This window comes from Cannabis sativa, chromosome 2 (assembly GCF_029168945.1).
Source record: "Cannabis sativa cultivar Pink pepper isolate KNU-18-1 chromosome 2, ASM2916894v1, whole genome shotgun sequence".
In the NCBI taxonomy this organism is placed as follows: Eukaryota; Viridiplantae; Streptophyta; class Magnoliopsida; order Rosales; family Cannabaceae; genus Cannabis; species Cannabis sativa.
In genome coordinates, this window is record NC_083602.1 from 15,715,941 (window position 1) to 15,741,345 (window position 25,405).

At 34.3% G+C, this 25,405-nt stretch overlaps 1 protein-coding gene and 1 non-coding gene across 3 annotated transcripts in view; one reads left to right on the top strand and one right to left on the bottom strand.

Annotated features, from left to right (window-relative positions):
- Window positions 1-334: 334 nt before the first annotated feature.
- LOC133034790 (early nodulin-like protein 18) overlaps window positions 335-25,405 on the top strand; it is a 72,149-nt gene continuing 47,078 nt past the window's right edge. Inside the window, exons 1-2 of one of the 2 annotated variants that reach the window (XM_061110182.1) lie at window positions 335-670; window positions 5,859-6,465. In XM_061110182.1, coding sequence (XP_060966165.1) covers window positions 433-670; window positions 5,859-6,301 — 681 coding nt within the window. In that variant the 5' untranslated portion in view covers window positions 335-432 and the 3' untranslated portion in view covers window positions 6,302-6,465. Of the gene's footprint in view, window positions 671-5,858; window positions 6,466-25,405 lie in introns of those variants that run through there. The other variant, XM_061110180.1, reaches the window with a different exon arrangement.
- LOC133035259 (small nucleolar RNA R71) lies at window positions 12,481-12,587 on the bottom strand. Its single transcript, XR_009686536.1, has one exon. It is a non-coding gene; the product is annotated as a small nucleolar RNA R71 (small nucleolar RNA).

The following is a 25,405-nucleotide window of genomic DNA, read 5'->3' on the forward strand; positions in this document are numbered from 1 at the left end:
AGTGTAGAACCCAGTAGCAGTATGATGCTATATAAGACGATCTTCTGGCGCATAAAGACTGAGCGGAGTCTGAAGGATACGGTCAATATCGTATGGTTAAATGTCTTTGAAAAGCAATGTTATCCCAAGTGCGAGAAGGAGTCATGAGGTCTGAAACGTGCCATGATCAGTAGCATAGAGGCGAAGTGGCTTAAAATTCATTACTTAAAAAACATTACATTTTCCTTAGAAAAAAAAAGGGAAATATTACATTAATTATATTAATACTAGATTATATGTTAGTGATAAAACGGGTGGAACGTGCCTTAGGCACAACCCACTTGGCACATGCTATAGTATATATACGTAAATAAAAAGTCACTATAATCTCTGAAATTGAGCCACATAACTGTCTTTATATGTTAAAAAAAAATCAAAAGCATCATTCGAGAAATGGAAGTGATCACCAAAAGAGACGTTTTTGGGCTTCAATCCTTGCCCATCTTCTTCTTCTTCTTCTTCTTCTTCTTCTTCTGTTTTGTAGTTTTGCCTCTTTCGTCAAGATCTGTAGAAGCTTACAAGAATTACACAGTTGGAGACTCCCTCGGTTGGTATGACAAATCAGAAAAGCCTACTGTTGATTACCAGAAATGGGCTGATAGCAACAACTTTAGCTTGGGAGATTTTCTCAGTAAGTACTCATCATACATATATAATATATGTATGTTCTTATGTTTTCTCTAATTAATTATATACCAAATATCAATTATACTTTCTTATGTTCTCTCTAATTAATTATATATCAATTTTAATTATACTTCTAAGTTTGATATTGTTAATAGTCTTTTCAGTCTCTCAATGTTATGGTCTTTACTCTTTACCGATTTATTTACATTGTATTATCATTTCAGTCAACTAATTCTGAAATTTAATGCTAAATTCGATTTTCTTTTTCATTTTATTGCTCTATTATTTACGGTTTTTATTAGTGTAAGAGTTTCCTTCAGCGGGTTTTAATTGAGAGAGGTTTAAATTAAGGGAATGTCAAAACTCATTTAAGAGTTTGAGATCACCTAAAATTAATAAACTTAAAATTGATTTTACATAAACCTTCTAATAAAATTATACTTTTTACATTGCTATTCTCATGAAGTCAATCCTCATACCAAACAGTTTGGAAATCCTATGTAACCCCAGCTGTGTTTCACGTGGTACCTTACCTTAGCCTAATGCATTGCCAACTTGTGTACGAGTCATCACACAACTTATGGACTTTGTTTTTATAGATACATTCTCTCTCTTAGAATATTTACAGCATCATCTCATTATACTCTTAGCCCGATCAGTTTGTTACGGTTGTACTATAAAAAAAATAGTTGTAATAGAACTCTAGAAAGAAATTGAACTGAGTATTTAATAAATTATAAAGTTTTAAGTGTTAAAGTTGTTAATATTCTATTATAATAATAGTGTTACAATTAAGTTTATTAAAATTATATATATAAAAAAAATTATATTATATAAATTTTTTATTATTTATATACTTTTAATTATTTTTCCCAATAGTATAAATTTATATGTATTTAATAAAAATAATTTAAATTATATTTTTATCATTTGTAAAAAGAAAAATTTTAGTTTATAAGAAACTCTAGATTTATTTAATTTGTTAATAATAAAAATAAAAATATAAAATATTTTTAAAACAAAATAAAAAATAAAAAATTTCAATATTGTTTATTTTAAATATTTTTTTCCTCAATTTTTTTTTTGTATTTTTACAATATTTAATAAATAATTAAATATATTACAAAATAATTTATTATAGAGTCTTTTAATCAAAACATTTTTTTTTCTAAAAGTTGGGTTGTACCAAGCTACCAATTTTAGCTCTTAGCTGTAGCTTCTCCATAAATTTTTCAATAAGCTATTTTTTAACTCTTACCAAACACTTTTTTTGACAACTTTTGTAAAAAATAACTTTAAGTTATTCTAAAATTGTGTCAAACGGGCCCTAAGTCGACAGATAAGACAATAATGGAATTTTTTTGTCAAAACTAGGGGTGAACATCGGGCGGGTTAATCGAGTTTTGGGTTGGTAGGTTTCGAGTAAAAAAATTGAACCCGTACCTGCCCGTTCACATGTTACGGGTTGGCGGGTTTATAGAGTCACCTAATTATGAATAAACATACCTAAATATAAACATATAACTAAACCCTAAACACTTACCTAAGTATATATATAAACATATAACTAAATCATTAAATATAATGAAATATATATACATATAAACTTTCAATACATAGAAATAGTGTATGGTATATAATATAAGGGTAAATAGCAGCATAAGTACCCAAAGTTTTATGTTTGTAAGCGGCATAAACTCAATGTTTATTTTTAGCGGTATAACTAACTAATATTTGTAAATCTGTGATTTTCTTCCAGTTTCGTCAGTACAAACTCTGTTTTGAATTTATTAAAAGAACATTTGGTAGTAACTGATACTATATATGAAAAGAATTTAGGCCTTATATGTGTCCTGTTTAAGACAATAATAGAGTCTGTATGGACAAAATTAGAGAAACATTACAGTTTTACAAACATTAGGTACTTATGCCGCTTACAAACATAAAACTTTGGGTACTTATGCCGCTATTTATCCTAATATATATTGTAATTTTATTATTATGTAACTTTTTTTAGGAATAATTTTTTTAAGAAGAATTAATATTATTATATTTGAGGTCCAATATATGTAAGTGTAAATTTCTATTTTTAAAGTTTAGGTAAGAGTATTAAAAAAAAATTGTGTTCACAGTCGGGTTTGGGTCCAACTCGAAACCCGATCACCTAAAATATCAAACTCGAAACCCGTCCAAAAGTTCCACAAGGTTAAACTGCCCGCCCGCAATGAACGGGTAGTTTTCAAAAAATTTCTAGTTAGTCGGGTCGGGTCCGGGCGGGTTGGTCGAGTTCGGGTCAAACCCAGTAAAAATGTTCAGTCCTAGTCAAAACCAACAAAACAAAAGGGCATTGGCAACATAACTACTTAAATTATACTATTTGTTACTCTTAATAATCCAACAAACTGATTTTTTGGTGGTAAAATTCTTCAAACCTCACTTCTGTTATTCTCTTAGCTAAGTGGCTACTCGTGTATATTAATGTACACTAACAGAATTCAAGTGGTCCATACAATATTAATTATTTAAAAATAAAAAATTTTAATTTTAATTTAGAATAAATAAGTATTTTTTTTTTCCTTTTTCATTATTTTGTCTTATTCTTTTTCTTCTTGCTTTTAGAGCAGTCACTGTGAAACAACACCACATTATCACCACCACCTTTACACCACAACTACTACCGTTATCACCACCACTATCACATTATTACCACCACCATTATCACCACCATACTACTATTACCACCATGACCAACATTTCCTTTAAATAAAAAAACAAATCCAGGTCGTCGACAAAGAGAGCAAGAGTTCAGAGAGTAAGACCACAGCGAAGAGACCAACATAAAGAAAGGATCATAATTTCAGATATGAGACATAGATAATGGCTCAAATTTAGAGTGTTTGCAAGTTTAGATAAGGGATTATATATTTGAGCTTGGGGTTTAGGGAACTCAGATATAGGCTCACCAGATCCTTTCGTGGCGGGTTTTAGGTTTTGGAGTTCTAGATTAGGGCTTTTCGTTGGTTTGAGATCTTGCGTTTTGGGTTAGGGCTTGCCTTCAGTCGGATGGGGGCATGCCATTGATTCGGGTTTAGGCTTGCCATCGGTTGGGGTTGGGGTAGCCATCAGTCGCCGGGGTTGAGTAGGGTATAAGGGGTTTGGGTTCTCATCTGTGTTTCTGGTTTTTTTTTTTTTTTGGGAAATTTTCAAAAATATCATTTTTATGTTTTATTTACAATTTTAGACGTAAAATTTTTATTTATAAAAATACATTTTTAAAGTTTTAAAATTACAAAAATACACTTTGCTCAGCAAAAAATAAGAAAATAACTAAAATAACAACCAGAAATCAACGTGACGACAACTATAAAACAACAATAAATAAACTATAAAATAACTAGAAAGATAACCTCATGACAACTATAATACAAATATAAAAAAACTATAAAAAATCAAAAAATGGTTTATTATTTTTATTGAAGAGGTATTTTTATAAATAAAAAAGTTCAAAGAGTAAAAATAAAAAATTTCTGGGTTGAAGTATTTTTGTAATTTTTTTTTTTTTTCAAATTTTTAGTTTATTTTGTAATTTTTTTTCTTTTTTTTCCTATTGAAAGATCGTGCTTTAGCTTTTCTAGTAGAAAAAATGAAAAGAGAAAAAAAAATATATATTTTTTATTTTGCATTTTTCTTCAATTATTATTTTTATTTTTAAATTAATTTTATTGTATTTTAATAATTAAAAAGGTATGGATTAATAAAAATATGCCACGCATGTTAATATATTTAAGTGTTACACAAGTTGTATAGTTCCAATAGTCCAAAACAAAATAATTGGTTCTATCATTGGTATATTTTTCTATACTTTTTTTTTGGCATTACTCAGTAATTTTAATTAATTGTTTTTTAGGAGTTCAAAAAAAAAAAATGCTATTCTACAAATATTTATACCTAAATATATTAGGTATTAGTAACATACTTATGTTTGCTTAAAGTTGTGTTAGTTAATTATTAATTTAAATTATAATAATCAAAATTAAATTTAATACAATTTAATTATATTTTTTAAGTATATAAATTTAATTTAATTTTAAATTTATTTATAAGAAAATATCTATAACTAATTTTATTAAACAATAAAATATAGTAATAAGTTTAGATATTTTAAACAATATAATTAATAAATTTATTATAACGTGTGATTAATTAATTGCATTAACGTCTAATTTAAATTTAAATTAATATCTATATAAAAAAAATTATTTAATTTTGTTAATATTTTTAAATAATTATCAAAGTTATATATTAATAAATAAATTAAATTAGATATTTAAAACTATTTTTTTTAAAAAAATGATAAATAATTAATTAATTTGACGATGTTAGTTTTAATTATTTATTTTAATAAAAAATTGAAAAAAAAAAGTTAAACTAATAATTTTTATTAGATAACCAATTTAATATAGAACAGATATATATAATAATAAAAGAATTCATTAATATATGTATATTTTTGCTTAACTTAGAATTCATTAATATTTTTAGGAGAAAATCCTTAATTTATATAGTATTGTTATTGAGTATCAATGTGCCTAACACTTTTTATATGTGGTCCTTTATTTTTTTAAAAGTTACTTTTTTAAATTATATAAGACTAAATGCTTAATTATACCAAGAGTACTATAACACTGAAGAGGATACTAAACACCACTAATATTTTTTAGCCGTAATTAAAAGACTAAGGCTCGTTTGGTACGTCGTATTAGGTCGTATTGTATTGTATTGTATTGTATTGAATTGAATTATATATCATATTTTTATGTAACACTATTTTAAATTTTAATTTATACTAAAATATTATATATTTAGGTGCCCATAAAAGTCAATACTACATATAATTTTACATAAAAATATTGTATGAAATACAATTCAATATAATATTATACATTACAATACGATATAATACGAGGTACCAAACAAACTTTAAGTGGGTATGCTTTCATTGGTAACGTTTAATAATTTATAAAACACTATCTTGGAATATAATTATTAACTTTAAGCTTAGTAGGTCGATATAACAAAATCTTGTTCTGCTTTAAGAAGACATTAATTAATATTATTTGAAATTATAATCTTATTGCATGTAGCTAATTAGTTTACTTTTTAGTAATTAATTCTTTTAACCAAAAATGCAGTATTCAACACTAACACCAACCACACAGTGATCCAAACCTATAACGAAACGACATACAAACTCTGCAATTACATCTACGCTTCAGACGAAGACACCAGCCAGTGGTCCACGATGGACGCTTCAAACACCGCCGCTACCAGTTCGATCACAATAGCAGTTCCGCTTGTAGAAGAAGGTAAAACGTTCTTCTTCTCTGGGGACTACGACGGTGAACAGTGCTTCAACGGTCAGCGATTCCAGATCTCCGTAGCTCACGGCCTAGGCCTCCCCAAGAGTCTCCAAGAACCTAGTACTGAAGATTCCCCTGGTCCCGTGTTTGGAGAAGACGAGGATGATTTGGCTCCAAATACCATCATGCCTTCAATAAGTAATAACCCCAAAATTCAAACTTTTAAAAGCTCTAATCCTATTGACCTTAAGGATACTTCCTACACTATATATTGAATTGACTCTCTTCAAGGGTTGTTATACTCTACCGTTCAAGAAGCTTAAATAATTTGAAATAGGCTTGAACAGTTTCGATAATTGTTAAGCCTATATGTTCCTTGATCATGTTTGATGACTTGTAAAATACTCTACATCTATATTACATATTAAGTCGGTTTAAATCGTTGTTGTATATGATATGTGAACCTATAATTTTCGACATTAGATGCGCTCAATATGGTCTTTATCTTTCCTCTTTATAGGAAATTTAGCTCTGATACATAGGAATTAACCTCTATAAATTCCAGATTCAAGATCACACTTAAACAAACAAAAATTAAATCAAAACAAACAAATCAAGAATAAAAATCAGCAAACACATAAACCAGAAAAATATAACACGGATGAATCTAAATGGCTGTTAGACACAATAACACAGAGATTTATACTGGTTCCAATCCTAAGTTCAATGTGAACTTGGTCATACTCCAGCTTGAAAGCAATGCCACCAATCTTTATTGATAATGAGAACAAGAGATATCAATCTCAGAAGCTACAAGGAAATAATCATAGCAAGTCATCCATGGTGTAATCTCTCAACACACATTAACTCACTAACCCGAGTGAATATAATCAATAATGTTGCTCAATACAATTTTCCAATCCCAACCCTCTCTCTCTCAGATATCTCTCTCCATTTCTCACTCTAACTTCTATTGTATTGTGTCTCTCTTGTGTTTGACTTATTCTCTTATTCCTTATTACGAAATGAGAGGAGTAGTTCTCTTTATATAGCTAAGGGACCCAATATGTAAGCTGTCCTTTTCGATAGTTAAGTTAGTTAAAGACTAACTAACTAACCGAATCTTGGTTGTTGGGGGTTAAAAGAATAATACCACAAATTCCACCTTATTTCTTCAAGCCCCAACAAGCTAAGCATATTTGTCCAATGGAGGTGGTAATGCTTTCATGTGTAGCTACTTAGCAACTAAGGTTGAGTAAGTCCAAGAAATGCTTGAACTTACTAACAGGTAACACCTTAGTGCCAATATCAGCAGGGTTCTCTTCTGACTTCACTTTCTCCAGCTCGATTACTTCTTCTTCTATCTTCTTTCTTATCCAAAACAATCGAATTTCAATGTGTTTTGTCTTCTTGTGATAAATTAGATTCTTGCACAAATAAATTGAGGATTGGCTACCTGAATATTGTTGGAAATATATTTTACCAGGAACTTAGATCTACTCACAAGTATGTTGATTTAACAACCTAAAATTGAACTTCTAAAACGATGAATTAAACACATAAAAGTTAAGAATAACTTACAGTGATGGCAGCGGAATTAAGTGTCTCCTTCCACTCAGATCTCTAACCCTTGATTCCTGTCTGTAGCAGAGTATAATCAAGATCTGAGCCAGAAAATTCTTCAGTTGGATGTGATCCTTCACAGTCTTCCAAACTATGATTGAGGCACTGAGTGATGTGTGTGGGCACTTCTCTCTCACTAGGATTTTCAAAATTCTCTCTTGTTTTCTCTCTTGAATTCGTGTGATACAATGCATGCAAGAGAAGAGAGCGAAGGGCTACTATATATAGGAAAAAGGAAGAGCACAACTTTCCAAATAAGCAGTTTCCTTTTTTACTGTGTAATTGATTAACTGCCTTATTTAGTGTGATCCACCACTTTCCTATTTAGGCTAGGCTTTGATTAGCAATTACATGACAATTTAAATTGAAAATAATAATTGGGAAACATGCAAAGGGTGGCCGGCCATGGTGTGTATGGGCCTCACTGGAATTTTGCAGTTTCCTCAATTTTATTTCTATTTCTCCAAAAATGCCAATTTTCCAATTCCAATCTTTTAAATGCCAAAACTAATTATTTAATAACTAAAATAGATTATTAAATAATATTGCCATTTAAAATAATTACTAATTAGACATGCAAAGTCTCTTAATTAATAATTAAACCTAGAAACCCTTTTATTTACAATTTCATCCTTAAACTGTGAGAATTCACAAATTAGACATAGTCTAACTTTTAGAATTATAATTGATTAATCATAAATCAATTATAGAGTCTTACAAACAGTATAGTCTCAACTAGAATGGGGACCATGGATCTATATGCTGAGCTTCCAATAAGTTGAACCGATTTACCAAGTAAATCCCTAACTTATTAATTCCTTGTTGAATCCACTCTTAGAACTTGGAATTGTACTCTCAGACTTATATAGAGCATATCATATGTTTCACGATATCAATATACTATCTCATTTGACCATTGGTATAATCTTAATGTGATTTAGAGATCCTCTATATAGATGATTTACATCGAGATGGGACCAATTTACCGTTTACACCCCTCAATGTATTTTGCCCCTTTAAACACTTAGTTACCTATAAATGATGTTTTAGTGATCTAATATATAGTCACTGAAACAAGAGCTCATCCATTTACTTTTATTTAACTAAGCTCAAAAGGAATCATCACTTTACTTCTATACACCAGTAGAAGCTATAGATTTCCATATTTATGTTCAGCACTCCCACTCAGTTATGCTATCATGTTCCCAAAATATATGTATTACCCTAACCCAAAAGTAGGCTTAACTAATAAATCAAAGAACATGAATGGCACTCCTGAGATTGAGCCTAAGCATATCAGGATTTAGATTCTCTTAATCTAAGATCAACTTCTGACATTGACTTGGAAAGATACAACGGTAAGTTTACAATATCTTTGACCAAGTTCAATATCGGTCTAGTCCAATGTATACTCCATACATTCGAAACTAGTATACTTTGCCAATGTTCTGGAAAGAACATAACACTTACTCCAAGTGTAAGTATACTTCATCGCTGATTATCACATCAGTGTAAATCCAAAACACTGATGAACAGGGACCAAATCTTTTGAATCATATAATCACAATCACATTCCACTGTATTGACAATACTGTAATTGTGAATAACTATATGTTCTAGATTTAATTGATTTTGTGCATATATCAATATATATATTAAACCATAAACATGTAACATACATGTAATCATAAATCACTTCAGAATTCTAAATTGATAACTAATCAGATTGTAATGGGTTTTATTTAGGGCACAAAACCCAACAAACTCCCACTTGCACTAACATAAAACAAGTTGTGCATTACAATCAATCTTTTGCCTTGATCCTCTGATCAAGTGTAGTATATTTGAATCCACTCATATATCTGGAACCAGGTTCATAAAACTTATGAAACCTCCTTAACTGTATGCTTTACTCATCAAGGGATACTGAAATTCTTACTGCCCATTAAGTACATCTGAACAAACAGAAGACATATCTCTCAAATTTTAAAATTTGGAATCTAGATAATGGAGTGTAGAATTTCCTTTAGTAAAATAACTTTCTGGTAATTTCGAATTTACAAAGTTATATCTTCTCTGATGAAGCTTGAATTATTATAGATGGGTTTTTACACTCTTCTATAATGATTCCTCCACCCCCAGAGTAACCACCATCTCATAATTCTTAATGAGTCGGTGTGGATATTGGGATCACTAATGCATAGTTCCTTAATATCATATAGGTCACTTTTATAAATCTTTCTTGATTGTCCCCTAATGTTCCCATTTGATTACATCTCAGATGGCTCCCACTCAATAGCAGATGTCTGGTTAGAAACTTTTAACCTTTTACTATTGTTTCTGGGAACATCTCATTGTGACTTATTATCTTAATCTGAAACTGTAAGTTTCTCTAAGACTAGGTCAACAACATAGCAGTCTAGTATTTGAAGTGTAAAATACTTGCTAGAGATTTAAGCAATTAAATCAAGATACCATAAAATGTTATGAGGATTAGACATCTTGAATCAAGTCTTTCGAATTTACTATGCAAGAATTCTTCTATCTTATTCTCATAATTCTGATAAGTTATCTCTATCCATGTGAATGGTTAGATTTGTTTTTATCAGAGGTGTTCTTAAGTTCCTATCACAAATATCAACCAAACGAAGATGGATAAAGAATTTTAATATTCTCCCAGTCAACTAAGGTAATGTGATACTTTATCAAAGAACTTTAATGGTATCATTAACTATTACAACAGTAAATCTAAACTGGAACATATAATCAAGATCAAGGATTTATTCTGATAATAGCTAATTTATTATATTATTTCCATGTTTAAAACTATGTGTCACAAAGGATACTGTGTGTTAGGCTATTTTTAGCCTATGTTTTGGATCTATTTTATGTGCGTTTTTCGCTGTGTTGGGACGGAATTACGCTTGTTTTCTATGTTTTCAGGTTCTTTGGAATAAAAGAGGTCTCGGGTGCAGAAATTCAATAAAAGACGAGCTAAGCCGAGGAAAAACACAAATTTTGAAGAATTTTGTATATCTCGCCGCGGCTAGACACAGCTTGGCCGCGGCTAGATCACGAAAGAAATAAGGAACTCCGGGATGCTACAGTCGCCGCGGCGAGGGGGAGTCTCGCCGCGGCCATTTAAGAGATACAGAGAGCACCCAAATTTGCAATTATCTCGCCGCGGCGAGAGGAAGCTTGGCCGCGGCGAGATCCCGTACGGACCAGGGGCAATTTCGTCCATCGAACCCTAAAAATTAATTATAAATAGAAAACTGCGATTGGAAGTCAGGGGAAGCAATTTTTGGAACCCTAAAATACAGCAGAGAGCGGCAGGAAGAGCACAGAGATTCAAGTGACGATCCAGAATTCATCCACCAACAGTTTCTTTCTTTATTCCTCTTTAATTTCTTTATGTTGAATATTGCTTTAGGAATGGTTATGGATTTGTTTCTGAAGTAAATTTCTCATTTAGGGAGGATGATGATTGTTGTTTAATGTTTTGCCTAGTTAATGTTTAATTGCCATTCCTCTATTCTTGTTTGTGAAATTATCTTAATTTGTTCTTAATTTCATGTTTAAGATTGATCACCTTGTGCATGCTTTATGATCTCAATTCGAAATCTGAAAAGTGAGAATTGAGAATGCTAAAATTGGGATAATCGATGTTCTATGTGAAACGAGAGTATTTACATGACTTATGTGACGAGTAGATTATTACTTAATGCTGATTTCATGTTAGTTTAATTAAGGAATTAATTAGATAACATGGGATTTAGAATCTAGAAGATCTGAAAAGAGCTAGGTTACTTTATAATCTGTCATTCACTTCAAGAATAGGATAGTAATTAAGCATTAACGATTTGGGGTAAACAACAACACGATTCTCCTCCCTATCATCTCATCTTGCTTAAACTTTAACTGTGTTTTACGTTTTCTGAATTACTTTACTGTTCTTAAATCATAATTGTTTTCGATATTGCCAAATAGAATTATAAGTATAGTTTAGTGGTATTTAATCCAATTCCCTGTGGGATCGACCTCACCTGTGTGAGTTTTACTACTTGATTGCGTATACTTGCGTAGTGTTTATAATTATAGCAACAAGTTTTTGGCGCCGTTGCCGGGGAATTGTTTAAAGATTAATATTACATAAAATTATACTAACTTCTACTTTGGTATATTTTCTCTTGCTGATTTTCTAACTTTTTTTTCTTGCAATATTTTCTTGATCTATTTCAGGAATCCTAAGTGTATGCGCCGTCAAGGACAAGCAGTCATATTACCGGTTGATCCTGAAATCGAGAAAACTTGCAGGAGGAATCGAAAGAACAAGAGGCAAGAAAGAGTTTCAGCAACTGCTGAAACATCAGAAATCATGGCTGCCAATGTGAACAATAATGCTGGAAACAATGGGGGTAATAACGGTAATAATGGAGGCGCCGTGGAAGATCAAGCTAATGGCCGTAGCTTGAGAGATTACATTCTCCCTACTCTGACGGGAGTGCAGTCATGTATCAGGCCACCGGCAGTGGATGCAAACAACTTTGAGATTAAACCTGCCATCCTTCAAATGGTGCAGTCTTCAGTTCAGTTTGGTGGCCTCCCTTCTGAAGATCCTAATCTGCATCTCTCTAACTTCATGGAACTTTGTGAAACTTTTAAAGTTAATGGAGTTAGCGATGATGCCATTCGACTGAGACTGTTTCCATTCTCGCTCAGAGAACGAGCCAAGAGTTGGTTGAACTCCTTGCCACCCAATTCTATTGCCACCTGGAATGATCTGGCAACAAAATTCTTGTCAAAGTTCTTTCCTCCAGCCAAGTCTGCAAAGCTGAGAGGAGAAATCAATAACTTCTGCCAACAAGATAATGAATCTCTCCATGAGGCTTGGGAGAGGTTTAAAGATCTGATCAGGAAGTGTCCTCATCACGGTATAGAGAAGTGGATGCTGGTTCACAACTTCTACAACGGGTTGGTTGGTAATACTAGAACTCTAATAGATGCAGCAGCGGGCGGAGCTTTTATGAGAAAGAGTGCTAATGAGGCGTATGATCTATTGGAGGAGATGGCTCTAAACAATCAGCAGTGGCCAACTGAAAGGAGTCAATCTAAGAAGGTAGCTGGTGTGTTAGAAGTTGATGCCATAACAAAGTTAACAGCTCAGGTTGAGGCATTGACAAAAATAATTGCAGGGCAAGCTAAACAAGCCAAAATTGTTTGTGAGTTATGTGGAGGAAGGCATCACTTTTCGGAGTGTCAAGCAGATGTGGATGATTTGCCAATGGATGAAGCTAAGGCCATTGGAAATTTTTCACAGAACAACAACAGGAACAATTATGGGTTCAACCAGGGTAACAACCGAAGAAACTGTGGGTTCTATCAGCAACAGAATCAGAACCAACAGTTTAATTAGCAACAAGCCTCTGGTGGAAATTCTAGTTTGCAAACAGATTTACTGCTTCAATTTATGACTGAAACTAGATCTTCAATTAAAGACCTCCAGACTCAGACGGGCCAGCTAGCAACTCAGGTAGCAACCCGCCCTCAAGGAAATTTGCCTAGCACAACTGAAGTTAATCCCAAAGAAAACTGCAAAGCAATTACCCTGAGGAGTGGTAAGAAGTATGATGGGCCTTAGTTACCACAACCAGTTGAGGTAGATGAAGAAATAAAAGCTCAACCAGTGCAAACACCAACACCAACAGCAGAGAAGGCTACTGATAGCCCAGCACAACCACAACAGACTCCACCTATTAGCATTGATCACCATGTGAAAATACCCTATCCTCAGAGGCTCAGAAAGTCAAACTTAGACAAGCAGTTCACCAAGTTTCTAGAAGTCTTCAAAAGACTTCACATTAACATTCCCTTTGCTGAAGCTTTAGAGCAGATGCCAAGTTATGTGAAGTTTATGAAGGAAATTTTGTCAAAGAAGAGGAAGATGGAGGATTATGAGACAGTGGCTCTAACTGAAGAGTGCAGCGCTATTCTACAGAAGAAACTCCCTCCAAAACTCAGAGATCCAGGGAGCTTCACTATTCCTTGTACTATTGGAAAAATTGAAAGAATAAATGCACTATGTGATTTGGGAGCCAGTATAAACTTAATGCCTTTGTCAGTGTTTAAAAAGGCTACATTGGGAAGCAAAGCCAACCACGGTAACTCTCCAATTGGCGGATCGATCACTAGCTCATCCTAGAGGAGTCATTGAGGATGTGTTAGTTAAAGTTGACAAGTTCATCTTTCCAGCTGATTTCATTGTTCTGGATATGGAAGAAGACAACAATGTTCCTATCATCCTGGGGAGACCCTTCTTGGCAACAGGGAAAGCACTAATTGATGTTCAGAAAGGAGAGTTAAAGCTGAGGGTACAAGGAGATGAAGTTGTATTTAATGTACTCAAAGCAATGACTTACCCTACGGCTAGTGACAATTGTTTTGCAATTGATGTGGTGGACCAGTTGGTGGAGACAAAGACGCATATTGAAGACCCTCTTAATCTGACTTTGGTACAAGGGGAGGTGGTGGAACAAGACGGTATGGAAGCTTATGAGTATGCTATGTGGCTCGACTCTTATGGACCGTTGAATCGAAGATACTATGAAGAATTAGGAGTCATACCAACAAAGCCTACCCCATCTACTGAAAAGCCTCCTTAACTAGAGTTAAAAGTCCTACCGGATCATCTCAGGTATGAATATTTGGAAGAAAATAAGACACTTCCTGTCATTGTGGCATCTTCCCTATCTTCTGTAGAGACAGACAAGCTATTACGGGTTCTAAGGAAGCATAAGAAAGCCATTGGATGGACTTTAGCAGATATTAAAGGGATCAGCCCCTCAACTGTAATGCACAGAATCTTAATGGAGGAAGGAGTGAAGCCTACCATCGATGCACAATGAAGATTAAATCCACCAATGAAGGAGGTTGTCAGAAAAGAAGTCTTAAAGTGGTTAGATGCCGGGGTAGCGTATCCTATTTCAGATAGTAAATGGGTAAGTCCAGTCCAAGTTGTTCCAAAGAAAGGAGGGATGACGGTGGTGAAGAATGAAAAGAATGAACTCATCCCAACCAGAACTGTCACAGGATGGAGAATTTGTATAGACTACCGGAAACTCAACAAAGCCACGAGAAAAGATCACTTTCCACTCCCATTCATTGACCAGATGTTAGACAAATTGGCAGGCCAAGAGTACTACTGTTTCCTTGATGGGTACTCAGGGTATCACCAAATAGCTATAGCGCCGGAAGATCAAGAGAAAACAACATTCACATGTCCATATGGTACTTTTGCTTTTCGACGAATGCCATTTGGGCTGTGTAATGCTCCAGCAACATTTCAGAGGTGTATGATGGCTATATTTTCAGATCTAATAGAAAAATGCATCGAGGTGTTCATGGATGATTTTTCAGTATTTGGTTCATCGTTTGACCAATGTTTAAGCAACTTGGAATTGGTCTTAACAAGGTGTGAAGACTCTAATTTGGTGTTGAACTGGGAAAGATGCCATTTCATGGTTACGGAAGGAATAGTGTTGGGTCATAAGATCTCGAAAGAAGGTATTGAGGTTGACAGAGCCAAAGTATCTACAATTGAGAACTTGCCTCCTCCAGTTTCAGTTAAGGGAGTTCGAAGCTTTTTGGGTCATGCCGGGTTCTACAGAAGATTTATCAAAGACTTCTCCAAAGTAGCCAAACCTCTATCTAATCTTCTTGCTAGTGGAGTACCTTTTTAATTTGGGAAAGATTGTCTTGAAGCATTCCAGATTCTCAAGGATAAGTTAATCTCAGCACCGATCGTGACTACACTAAACTGGGAATTACCTTTTGAAATCATGTGTGATGCAAGTGATTATGCAATTGGAGCAGTGTTGGGACAATGGGTTGACAAGGTATTCAGAACTATTTACTATGCAAGCAAGACCTTGAATGATGCCCAACTGAATTACGCTACTACAGAAAAAGAGATGTTGGCTATAGTGTTTGCATGTGACAAATTTCGACCCTATTTGATTGGCAATAAAGTGATAGTGTATACAAATCATTCAGCAATCAAGTACTTGATGACTAAGAAGGATGCCAAACCAAGATTAATTCGATGGGTTCTTCTTTTGCAAGAATTTGATTTAGAAATAAAAGATAAGAAGGGTACTGAGAATCTGGTAGCAGATCACTTGTCAAGACTAGAGCTGGAAGAAAGTCAGAATACGAAGGAGGTACAAATAAATGAACAATTTCCCGATGAACAACTCTTTAGTGTGAGGGAAAGCCTAATGGTACCATGGTATGCTGATTATGTTAACTTCTTGGCTGCCAATATCACATCTCCTGGGCTCTCTCGACAACAACTAAAGAAATTCTTTTCTGAGGTGAAACATTAGTACTGGGAAGAGCCAATCCTCTACAAGCACTGTGCAGATCAGATAATAAGAAGATGTGTGCCTGAAGAGGAGATGTACTCTATTCTTAATCACTGTCATGCTCTACCATGTGGGGGACACTTCAGTGGAACTAGAACAGCTGCCAAGGTGTTGCAAAGCGGATTCTTTTGGCCAGCACTTTTCAAAGATGCTAGTACTTTTGTGAAGGCATGTGATCGTTGTCAGCGTACAGGAAACATCTCAAGGAGAAACGAGATGCCTTTGACAGGAATCTTGGAAGTAGAATTGTTTGATGTATGGGGGATAGACTTTATGGGTCCTTTTCCTTCATCGTTTAGCAATTTATACATTTTACTAGCTGTAGATTACGTATCAAAATTGGTGGAAGCTGTAGCAACACCAACTAATGATGGAAAAATAGTTCTTCGATTCCTTCAGAAGAATATATTCACGCGGTTTGGTGCTCCCCGAGCAATCATAAGCGATGAAGGGAGTCACTTCTGCAACAAACAGTTCGAAGCACTCCTTTCGAAATATGGTGTTCGCCATAGAACTGCTCTACCCTATCATCCGCAAAGTAATGGCCAAGCTGAGATTTCTAATCGGGAAATAAAGACAATTCTGGAGAAAACGGTGCAGAGATCAAGGAAAGATTGGTTAAGAAAATTGGATGACGCATTGTGGGCCTATAGAACAGCGTTCAAAACGCCAATCGGGATGTCACCATATCGGTTGGTGTTTGGAAAGGCTTGTCATTTACCGGTGGAGTTAGAATACAAAGCTTATTGGGCAATGAAAACTCTGAACATGGATTTAAAGGCTGCTGGGCAGAAAAGACTACTACAGCTGGATGAGTTGGAGGAATTTCGAAACGAAGCTTATGAGAACGCTAAGATTTACAAGGAAAGAACTAAGAGGTGGCATGACCGAAATTTAGTCTGAAAGGAGTTTCAACCTGGGCAACAAGTTCTACTCTTCAACTCAAGATTAAAATTGTTTCCTGGTAAATTAAAGTCAAGGTGGTCAGGGCCATTTACAGTGACCAAGGTGTTTCCTTATGGAGCGGTGGAACTAAAAGGTGAAGGCCCTAATACTTTCAAAGTGAATGGGCAGCGGTTAAAGCTCTACTTGGGAGGTCAATTTGATCAAACCAAGTCCGCCATAATTCTGGCGCCACTATGAAGATCTCGATCAACGTCTAGCTATGCGACGATAAAGTTAGCGCTAATTGGGAGGCAACCCAAGTGTTCTTTATGATTTAGTTGAACTCTTTTTAGGTTTTACTGTTATTTTTCTTTTTCGTTTTTGTCCAGTTTTGTTTAAAAAAAAAAAAAAGGGGGAATTGCCCAGTGGCCGCGGGCAGATGTAGTACCGCCGCGGCCATTTAAGGCTTACAGAACCCCTATTATTTTCACAAAATCTGGCCGCGGCGAGGGGACATACCGCCGCGGCCATTTAAGCTTTACAGAAAGGTATCTTTTTTCACGGATTTTGGCCGCGGCGAGGCTATATCTCGTCGCGGCGAAAGTGGTCAGACCTCTTTAAAAAGGGGCAATTTTCATATCATTTCAAAACCCCTCTCATATTTCCTAAACCTAACCACCACGCTGAACTACCCTCTTCCACACCAATTTTCTTCTTCAAATCCAATTCATAACCTTTTCACTTCATATTTCACCATAATTTTCCTTCCCAATCATCTTAAACCATTATTTCTCTCATCAAACACTCCTTCCCACTCAAAATCAACCCCAAATCCCTAAAACCTCACCTAAAAATTTCAAAAACCCTTATTCATCTTCTTCTTTCTCAAGAACTTCAAGCTTTCAACAATGGAGGATGATTAAAGGAGGATTCTCATTGAGGTATTGAATCTAAGACTCTCAACCCAATTTTTACTGAAGAATTTGTGAATTGTTGGATAGTTTTGGAAAGTTTGTTAAATATTTGGGATTTTTGCTATATACATTGTTGAAAATTGTTTGTGTGAGTAGAATTGGGTTTGATTGTGAGGGAATTAATTCCCGGGAAGTGAATTTTTAAGGGGAAGTGCTGCCGAAATTTTTTTAAAAAAAAATCTTTAAAGTTAGGAAATTTGGGTGATATGGGTCCAAAAAGGTCAAGAGTGAGTGAAGAAAGGGGAGCTTCATCATCCAACCCACCTAGGGGTCGCTCTAATCTTGATAGAGTAAGGTTTACCAACATGGATGCTCAAGAGCGGTTTTTGAAATTGAAAGATAGGGCATTCATTGAAGACAGAGGGATAGACATTGTAAACCTGAGTCAAACTGCAAACATTCCTCTTGCATTTGCGTCTATTAGAGATCAAATCTTAAATAGGCAGTGGACTAAGTTTGTGGATGTCACTGAGCGTAGTAACCAAACTCTAGCTTTAGAATTTTTAGCCAACTGGCCTGAAAGAGAGGATGACAAAGTAAGAGTTAGGGGGGTTAGAGTGCCTGCTTCCACAGCTGCCATTCATGCTCTTTACGAGCTCCCAACTTTCACTGTAGAGCAGCAACCCTTGAAACAACAATTTCGGGAAAGAAGTTTGAATTATGTGGATATTGCTGAAACTCTAGGGTATCCTGGCCTGAGGTTCCATGAGCTTGCTGGAGAACCATACCAATTGTACCGGTGTGAACTTAACCCAGTGGCCAAGGCATGGCTTTAATTTGTTAGTGCAAGGTTGCTCCCGAACAAACATTTTTCTGATGCTCAAATAGACAGGATTAAATGGGTTTATGGCATTATGAAAGGTTATAATTTGAATGTGGGGGATATTATTCGAGTAACATTTGACATAATGGTTGAGGGGTCTTCTGGTGGAGGACTTGGGCTTGCTGGAATTATCACTGACCTTTGTGAGAAACATGGAGTACCGCAGTACTCATATGATACCAAGGCGCCGCCACAACGCAGTATTAACTTGTCCACTGTTCTTCGCTTCAAACCTCCTCATCCTCATGGTCAACCGCCAGTTCAGAGAGGACCTCCGGCAAGAGAAGAAGAGGAACATGAGGACATTGAACCACCACGTCTTGCCGGGCCTCTTGACCCCGCCATGCAGTACACTCACAATCAGTTGAATTATCTGATTCAGCAGAACATGCACATGCAGAATTACATGGCCCAACGGAGTATTTTTCATGAGCAGCAGGTGGCCCAACTGAAGGCACTTGTCACGAGGATGAATGTCGGTGTGGAGGATCCTAATTACTTTGCAATGCCACCTCGTTTCAACCCTTATGACCAGCCACCGCCGCCAAACCCCTTCTAAAGGGCTCAGGTAAGTTTCTCTCACCATGGTTTATTTTCACACATTGGGGACAATGTGCATCTTTAGTTTGGGGGGAGTGACTTAAATTTTTTTTCAGTTTATTTGTTTTCGTTAATTAGTTTGTTTTAGTTTTTTTTTAAGTCATGTGTTGATAGCTAAATTGAAAGATTGATTGAACCACTGTTATTCACTTGTGTAATGGATTAAAACATAACTGTGTGCTTGACTTGCAACTGTTTGAATTAAGATGGATGTGTGTTAGGAAGTGGTTCATGTAGACATAAAACATTTGTTCTTGACGCATATCACTTCTGTTCTGTTTGGTTTGTGGAATGATTGACTGTACATGAAATAGAATTTCGTTGACATACTCTCTTGAAGCGAAATCCTTGATAGTTTTTATTTGGAAAGTGATTTAGGCAAGTTTTCCTTGGAACGATTGAGCCTTTCAAGCCTACCTAAACATTTTACCATAGTATACCCAAAGTTGAGCCTTAGCCTGTTTTAAAAATTTTTCACCACTTAACTAAGCTGAATTCGTTATCTTTAACTCTTTTCACTCTGAACATACCTTATTATGCCATGAGCCTTTAAGCAAGTTTTGGGGGGATAAAGTGTTGTAAGTGGAGAAACAAAGTGTATGAGTGAGTGATTGAAAAAAAATATTGTGTGTTGTGCCTCCAGAAAAAAAATAGAAGAAAAAAAAAGAGGAAATATGTGATAATGTCTTCTTGAGAAAAAAAAAAGCTAAGAAAAATATGAGGTACGCACATAAAGAAAAAAACTCAATCTCTTACTATTGCCTTTGGGATATAGGGAAGAAAAGAAAAAATAAATTTGGGTGCTTGCTTGGTTAATAGTGCTTATGGTATAGTGTAGCTTAAATGACTTGTCACCTACCCATGTACCTAAGCCACATGATGATAACCGAAAAAGACCTATTGATTCCAAAGAGAAATTTGTCAACATTAGTGGAGAGAGGTATGTCATTGAAACTTATTGATCATGTGTTAGTGGAATGTCGGGAAGTTTAGAACGGTTGTGATATGGACGGCAATTGTGATGTTTTGTGCTTGTATGAACTGCTTACTTGTAAATTGTACATCCAAATTAGTTCTTAGAGTTGGCAAGTTGAAATTCTGGTTATTGATGGCTTGAAGTTGTGCAGGTGGTGGTAGCAGTTCAATCGTCGGAAAGTTTAGTTATCTCTGTTTGTTTGTTTTTAGTTCGAGTCTTAGTTTACTCGGGGGCGAGTAAAGAGTCAGTTTGGGGGATTTTGTTAGGCTATTTTTAGCCTATGTTTTGGATCTATTTTATGTGCGTTTTTCGCTGTGTTAGGACGGAATTACGCTTGTTTTCTATGTTTTCAGGTTATTTGGAATAAAAGAGGTCTCGGGTGCAGAAATTCAATAAAAGACGAGCTGAGCCGAGGAAAAACACAAATTTTGAAGAATTGTGTATATCTGGCCGCGGCTAGACACAGCTTGGCCGCGGCTAGATCACGAAAGAAATAAGGAACTCTGGGATGCTACAGTCGCCGCTGTGACAGTCAGTAGTCCCGTGATCTGTAAGGGGAAATACCGGGTAAGCTGTACAATCTCACACCGCCTGGGGAAGGTCAAGTGGGATGATTCTAAGACTGTGTAGGTATGGGACTACACAGTTGAATAGAGTTTAAATGGATTGATTGGTACTACCTATATCAACAAGGTGCATCTTGTTTTTCGGTAGCCCATCTTGAAAGAACTCCACAGTTAAGCGTGCTTGGCCTGGAGCAATTTCAAGGATGGGTGACCTCCTGGGAAGTTTTCCCAGGAAGCGTGCGAGTGAGGACAAAGCACGCTGAAAACACTCGTGTTGGTCTGTAGGGTCAGTCATCAGTCCATGAAGCAGCCAGAGTGGCGTACTCGTGTATAAGAGCCATTCATTCCGTGGGTGTAAGGACCCAATGGAGGCTTGAAGCGGGGACGTTACAGCCGCGGCGAGGGGAAGTCTCGCCGCGGCCATTTAAGAGATACAGAGAGAGCCAAAATTTGCAATTATCTCGCCGCGGCCAGAAGAAGCTTGGCCGCGGCGAGATCCCGTATGGACCAGGGGTAATTTCGTCCATCGAACCCTAAAAATTAATTATAAATAGAAAACTGTGATTGGAATTCAGGGGAAGCAATTTTTGGAACCCTAAAATACAGCAGAGAGCGACAGGAAGAGCACAGAGATTCAAGTGACGATCCAGAATTCATCCACCAACAGTTTCTTTCTTTATTCCTCTTTAATTTATTTATGTTAAATATTGCTTTAGGAATGGTTATGGATTTGTTTCTGAACTAAATTTCTCATTTAGGGAGGATGATGATTGTTGTTTAATGTTTTGCCTAGTTAATGTTTAATTGCCATTCCTCTATTCTTGTTTGTGAAATTATCTTAATTTGTTCTTAATTTCATGTTTAAGATTGATCACCTTGTGCATGCTTTATGATCTCAATTCGAAATCTGAAAAGTGAGAATTGAGAATGCTAAAATTGGGATAATCGATGTTCTATGTGAAACGAGAGTATTTACATGACTTATGTGACGAGTAGATTATTACTTAATGCTGATTTCATGTTAGTTTAATTAAGGAATTAATTAGATAACATGGGATTTAGAATCTAGAAGATCTGAAAAGAGCTAGGTTACTTTATAATTTGTCATTCACTTCAAGAATAGGATAGTAATTAAGCATTAACGATTTGGGGTAAACAACAACAGGATTCTCCTCCCTATCATCTCATCTTGCTTAAACTTTAACTGTGTTTTACGTTTTCTGAATTACTTTACTGTTCTTAAATCATAATTGTTTTTCGATATTGCCAAATAGAATTATAAGTATAGTTTAGTGGTATTTAATCCAATTCCCTATAGGATCGACCTCACCTGTGTGAGTTTTACTACTTGATTGCGTATACTTGTGTAGTGTTTATAATTATAGCAACACTGTGGAATAAAGTCCACCCCTAAGTTTATAGAGATTATGATCCACCCCTAAAGGTTGTAAATCTCTAAGTGTGATAGAGAGTCTGTGGAGTTGAATATAATCCAGAGTTCATTAGATATAAAAGATCGTTGAACTGCATCTTATTCTTAACTTTTCTCCACCCCTATCAGATCAAAAGATCTTTTTATTAAACAAATTCTCAAATAATTGTTTTAGAATTAACAATTATTCATAAACATAGAAGTAATTTCTAGTGTTTGTGTAGTACTAACTCTGTAAGGAGTTTAAATACCTATATAATTTGTATCAATAAAATACATACACATACAAACATAAAAAATATAACAATCGGGGATAGATAAGATAAAGTACTGAAGCTCAACTCATAAATTGCAATTTATTTGAAAAAGATACTTTATTATAAACCAAAAAAAATTGTTTGCAATATTATGAGAACCAAACAGGGAATAAAATCCCAAAACTTGAATTCCAAATTGTTTGAAAAACTAAACAATTAATTCAAAAAAAAATGAGCTTCTTCTTTATTATAGACGACCTCCATCCACCATCCAGCTTTCTACTTCAACTCGCTAAGACAGCATCCGAGTTCAAGAAGCTTGAGCTATAAGAAGAATAATAAACAAGGTTAGTAGTCCAGAATTAATAATCCAAAAGGATAATAATTCACTAAAAACACATCAGTTTATAAAGAAATACCTTGTTTCTTTGCAAGAAGCTTAGGACATTGGGATTTCCAATGGCCTTTCTCATTGCAGTAGAAACACTTTCCTTTTGGTGTATCACCAGAAGCTCTAGCCTTTTTGTTCTTAGCTGCTTTCGCAGCTTGAGCTCGCTTCTTGGCATTTTTCCACTTCTTCTTATGATTGGATTTGGAAGTAGAAGCAACATGTGCCTCAGGATTACTCGTCTTATTACCATTTCCAGAATTCTGAGGTTTATTCCCTCTTTTCTTGGGACCTCCAATCAAATTTTCATATGTCTGAAGGTCGTTGACTAAGGTATGAAAGTCTTGTTCCTTCTTATTCATGACATAATTTGATGTATAGGGCAGAAAATCTGGAGTCAGACTATTCAAGATGAGACTCACTTGAGTAGTCTGATCCATTTCAGCACCATGATTCTGGGCTTCCTGGAAATAACTAGCCATCTGGAGAAGGTGATCACGCACATTCTGATGGGGTTCCATCCGTGCGTCGATGAATTTCTTAGTCGCGTCAAAACGAGACTGGATAGATGCCATACCGAATAGCTCAGTTAACTGCGTCATGATTTCTGCAGCCGTGACAGTGTTTGCAAACCTTGTTTTCAAGGTGTCAACCATGCTGGAAAGCATGAAGTAACGAGCTTTATTGTTAGCATTCTGCCAACGCTTGAACTTCTCTTTCACAGTTTTGGTTGCATTGTCACCTAGTTGCTCAGGGGACGGCTCAGTCAACACAAACGAGGCACTTTCACCTATGAGACCAATGTTAATGTTCTCTCTCCATTTTGAGAAGTTAGACCCATTTAGGTTATTTTCAGTTAACAATGACAACATGGGATTCGATATTGCAATTCAGGATACTACAAGATAATAAATAGATATCAATTATGGTTTAACACAAAATCTTATTCAGAAATTATCAGCACATAGCAAGTAGGAATGACTAGAGAAAATACTAAAAAAAATTCAATCCTAAATAATTTCCAAGGTTTTCAACAAACTGATATCAGTGTCCCGTTTAGGCGAGAGTCAAAGCTACCATCCATTGAATAGAGTTGCCAACTCATCTAAAATGACAAACATTCTAGCAACCTTTTATTCGATCGAAAAGATAATCCGACGTTGTCCCGTTTAGGCGAGAGTCAAGGTCATTCTTATTTCATGAGCTTCTACCATTGTTTCATACATTTGTAAGTCTTATACAGTAACCACCATTAGGGTGATCAATACTAATATAAAACACTTACAAACATACTTATCTTTCGAGATTAAACGGCGCTAACTTGCTAATGAACGTTCCTCCATTAGGGAGGATTACTCACTAAAACAATAGCTATTTAAAACCAACAATGGAGATCGAATATCTTAAAATAATAAAGCTCATTATTTAAAAATGTATTTTCTTCTATTATTTATTTATTTTAAATCTATATATATATTTATTAAATTTTAAATTTAGAATAAAATCTAAATAAAATTTAATTTAATATTTGTAAAATTAAACTTAGATGGTTAAGAAAATAAAATGAATTATTTCCATTTTAGTATTAACTTTCCAACAAATATTAAGAAAATTACTTAATTTAAGTTGTATTAATTTAAATTAATTTGCAACTCAAATTAAAATTTTCTACAAATATATATATATATATATATATATTGTATTTCCAAAAATATACAATTTTCGAAACACATTAAAATAAATCAAACTTTACTTAGAAAAAATACTTCAAGCAAAAATATTATCTATCTAGATTTTCTTGACTAATTAATCCAATTTCTAATAATATATTTTGGTTCCTTTATTTTAAATTAATCATTAAATGAAAAGATCATTGATTTAAGTTGATTCAAAATTAATTAAAATAATTAATTTACAACTTTAATCTATCTTTCAAGATAAATTCAAAATCATCTTGCATAATTAAATGCAATTTTGAAAAATGATTAATAAAATAAATAAAATATATTTTGAAAATTATTCAAATTCAAGTTGTTATGAAAATACCCAACTTAAAATAATTTTCTTATTTAATTAAATATCATGAAAATAACAATATCTAAGTATTATTATGAAAATCAACTTAGATATTTAATTTTCAATTTAATTAAATGTATTAAATTCAGGAAATAAATAATTAAGTATAGAGAAAGCTTAATTATTAATTTCCAATTTAATATAAGGAAAAATATCCTTAATTGAATTGTACCAAAATTAATTATTAAACAATTAATTTCACAATCAATGATATTTTCCTATATTAGAATTAGTATAGAAATAACTATCTAGAAAATATCTCAATTTAACTAAGTATCTTTTCAAGATCTAGAAAATATCTGATTTAAGTTATTATAGAAAGAATCTATAATTTACAAACTTAAAATTTTCCAAAC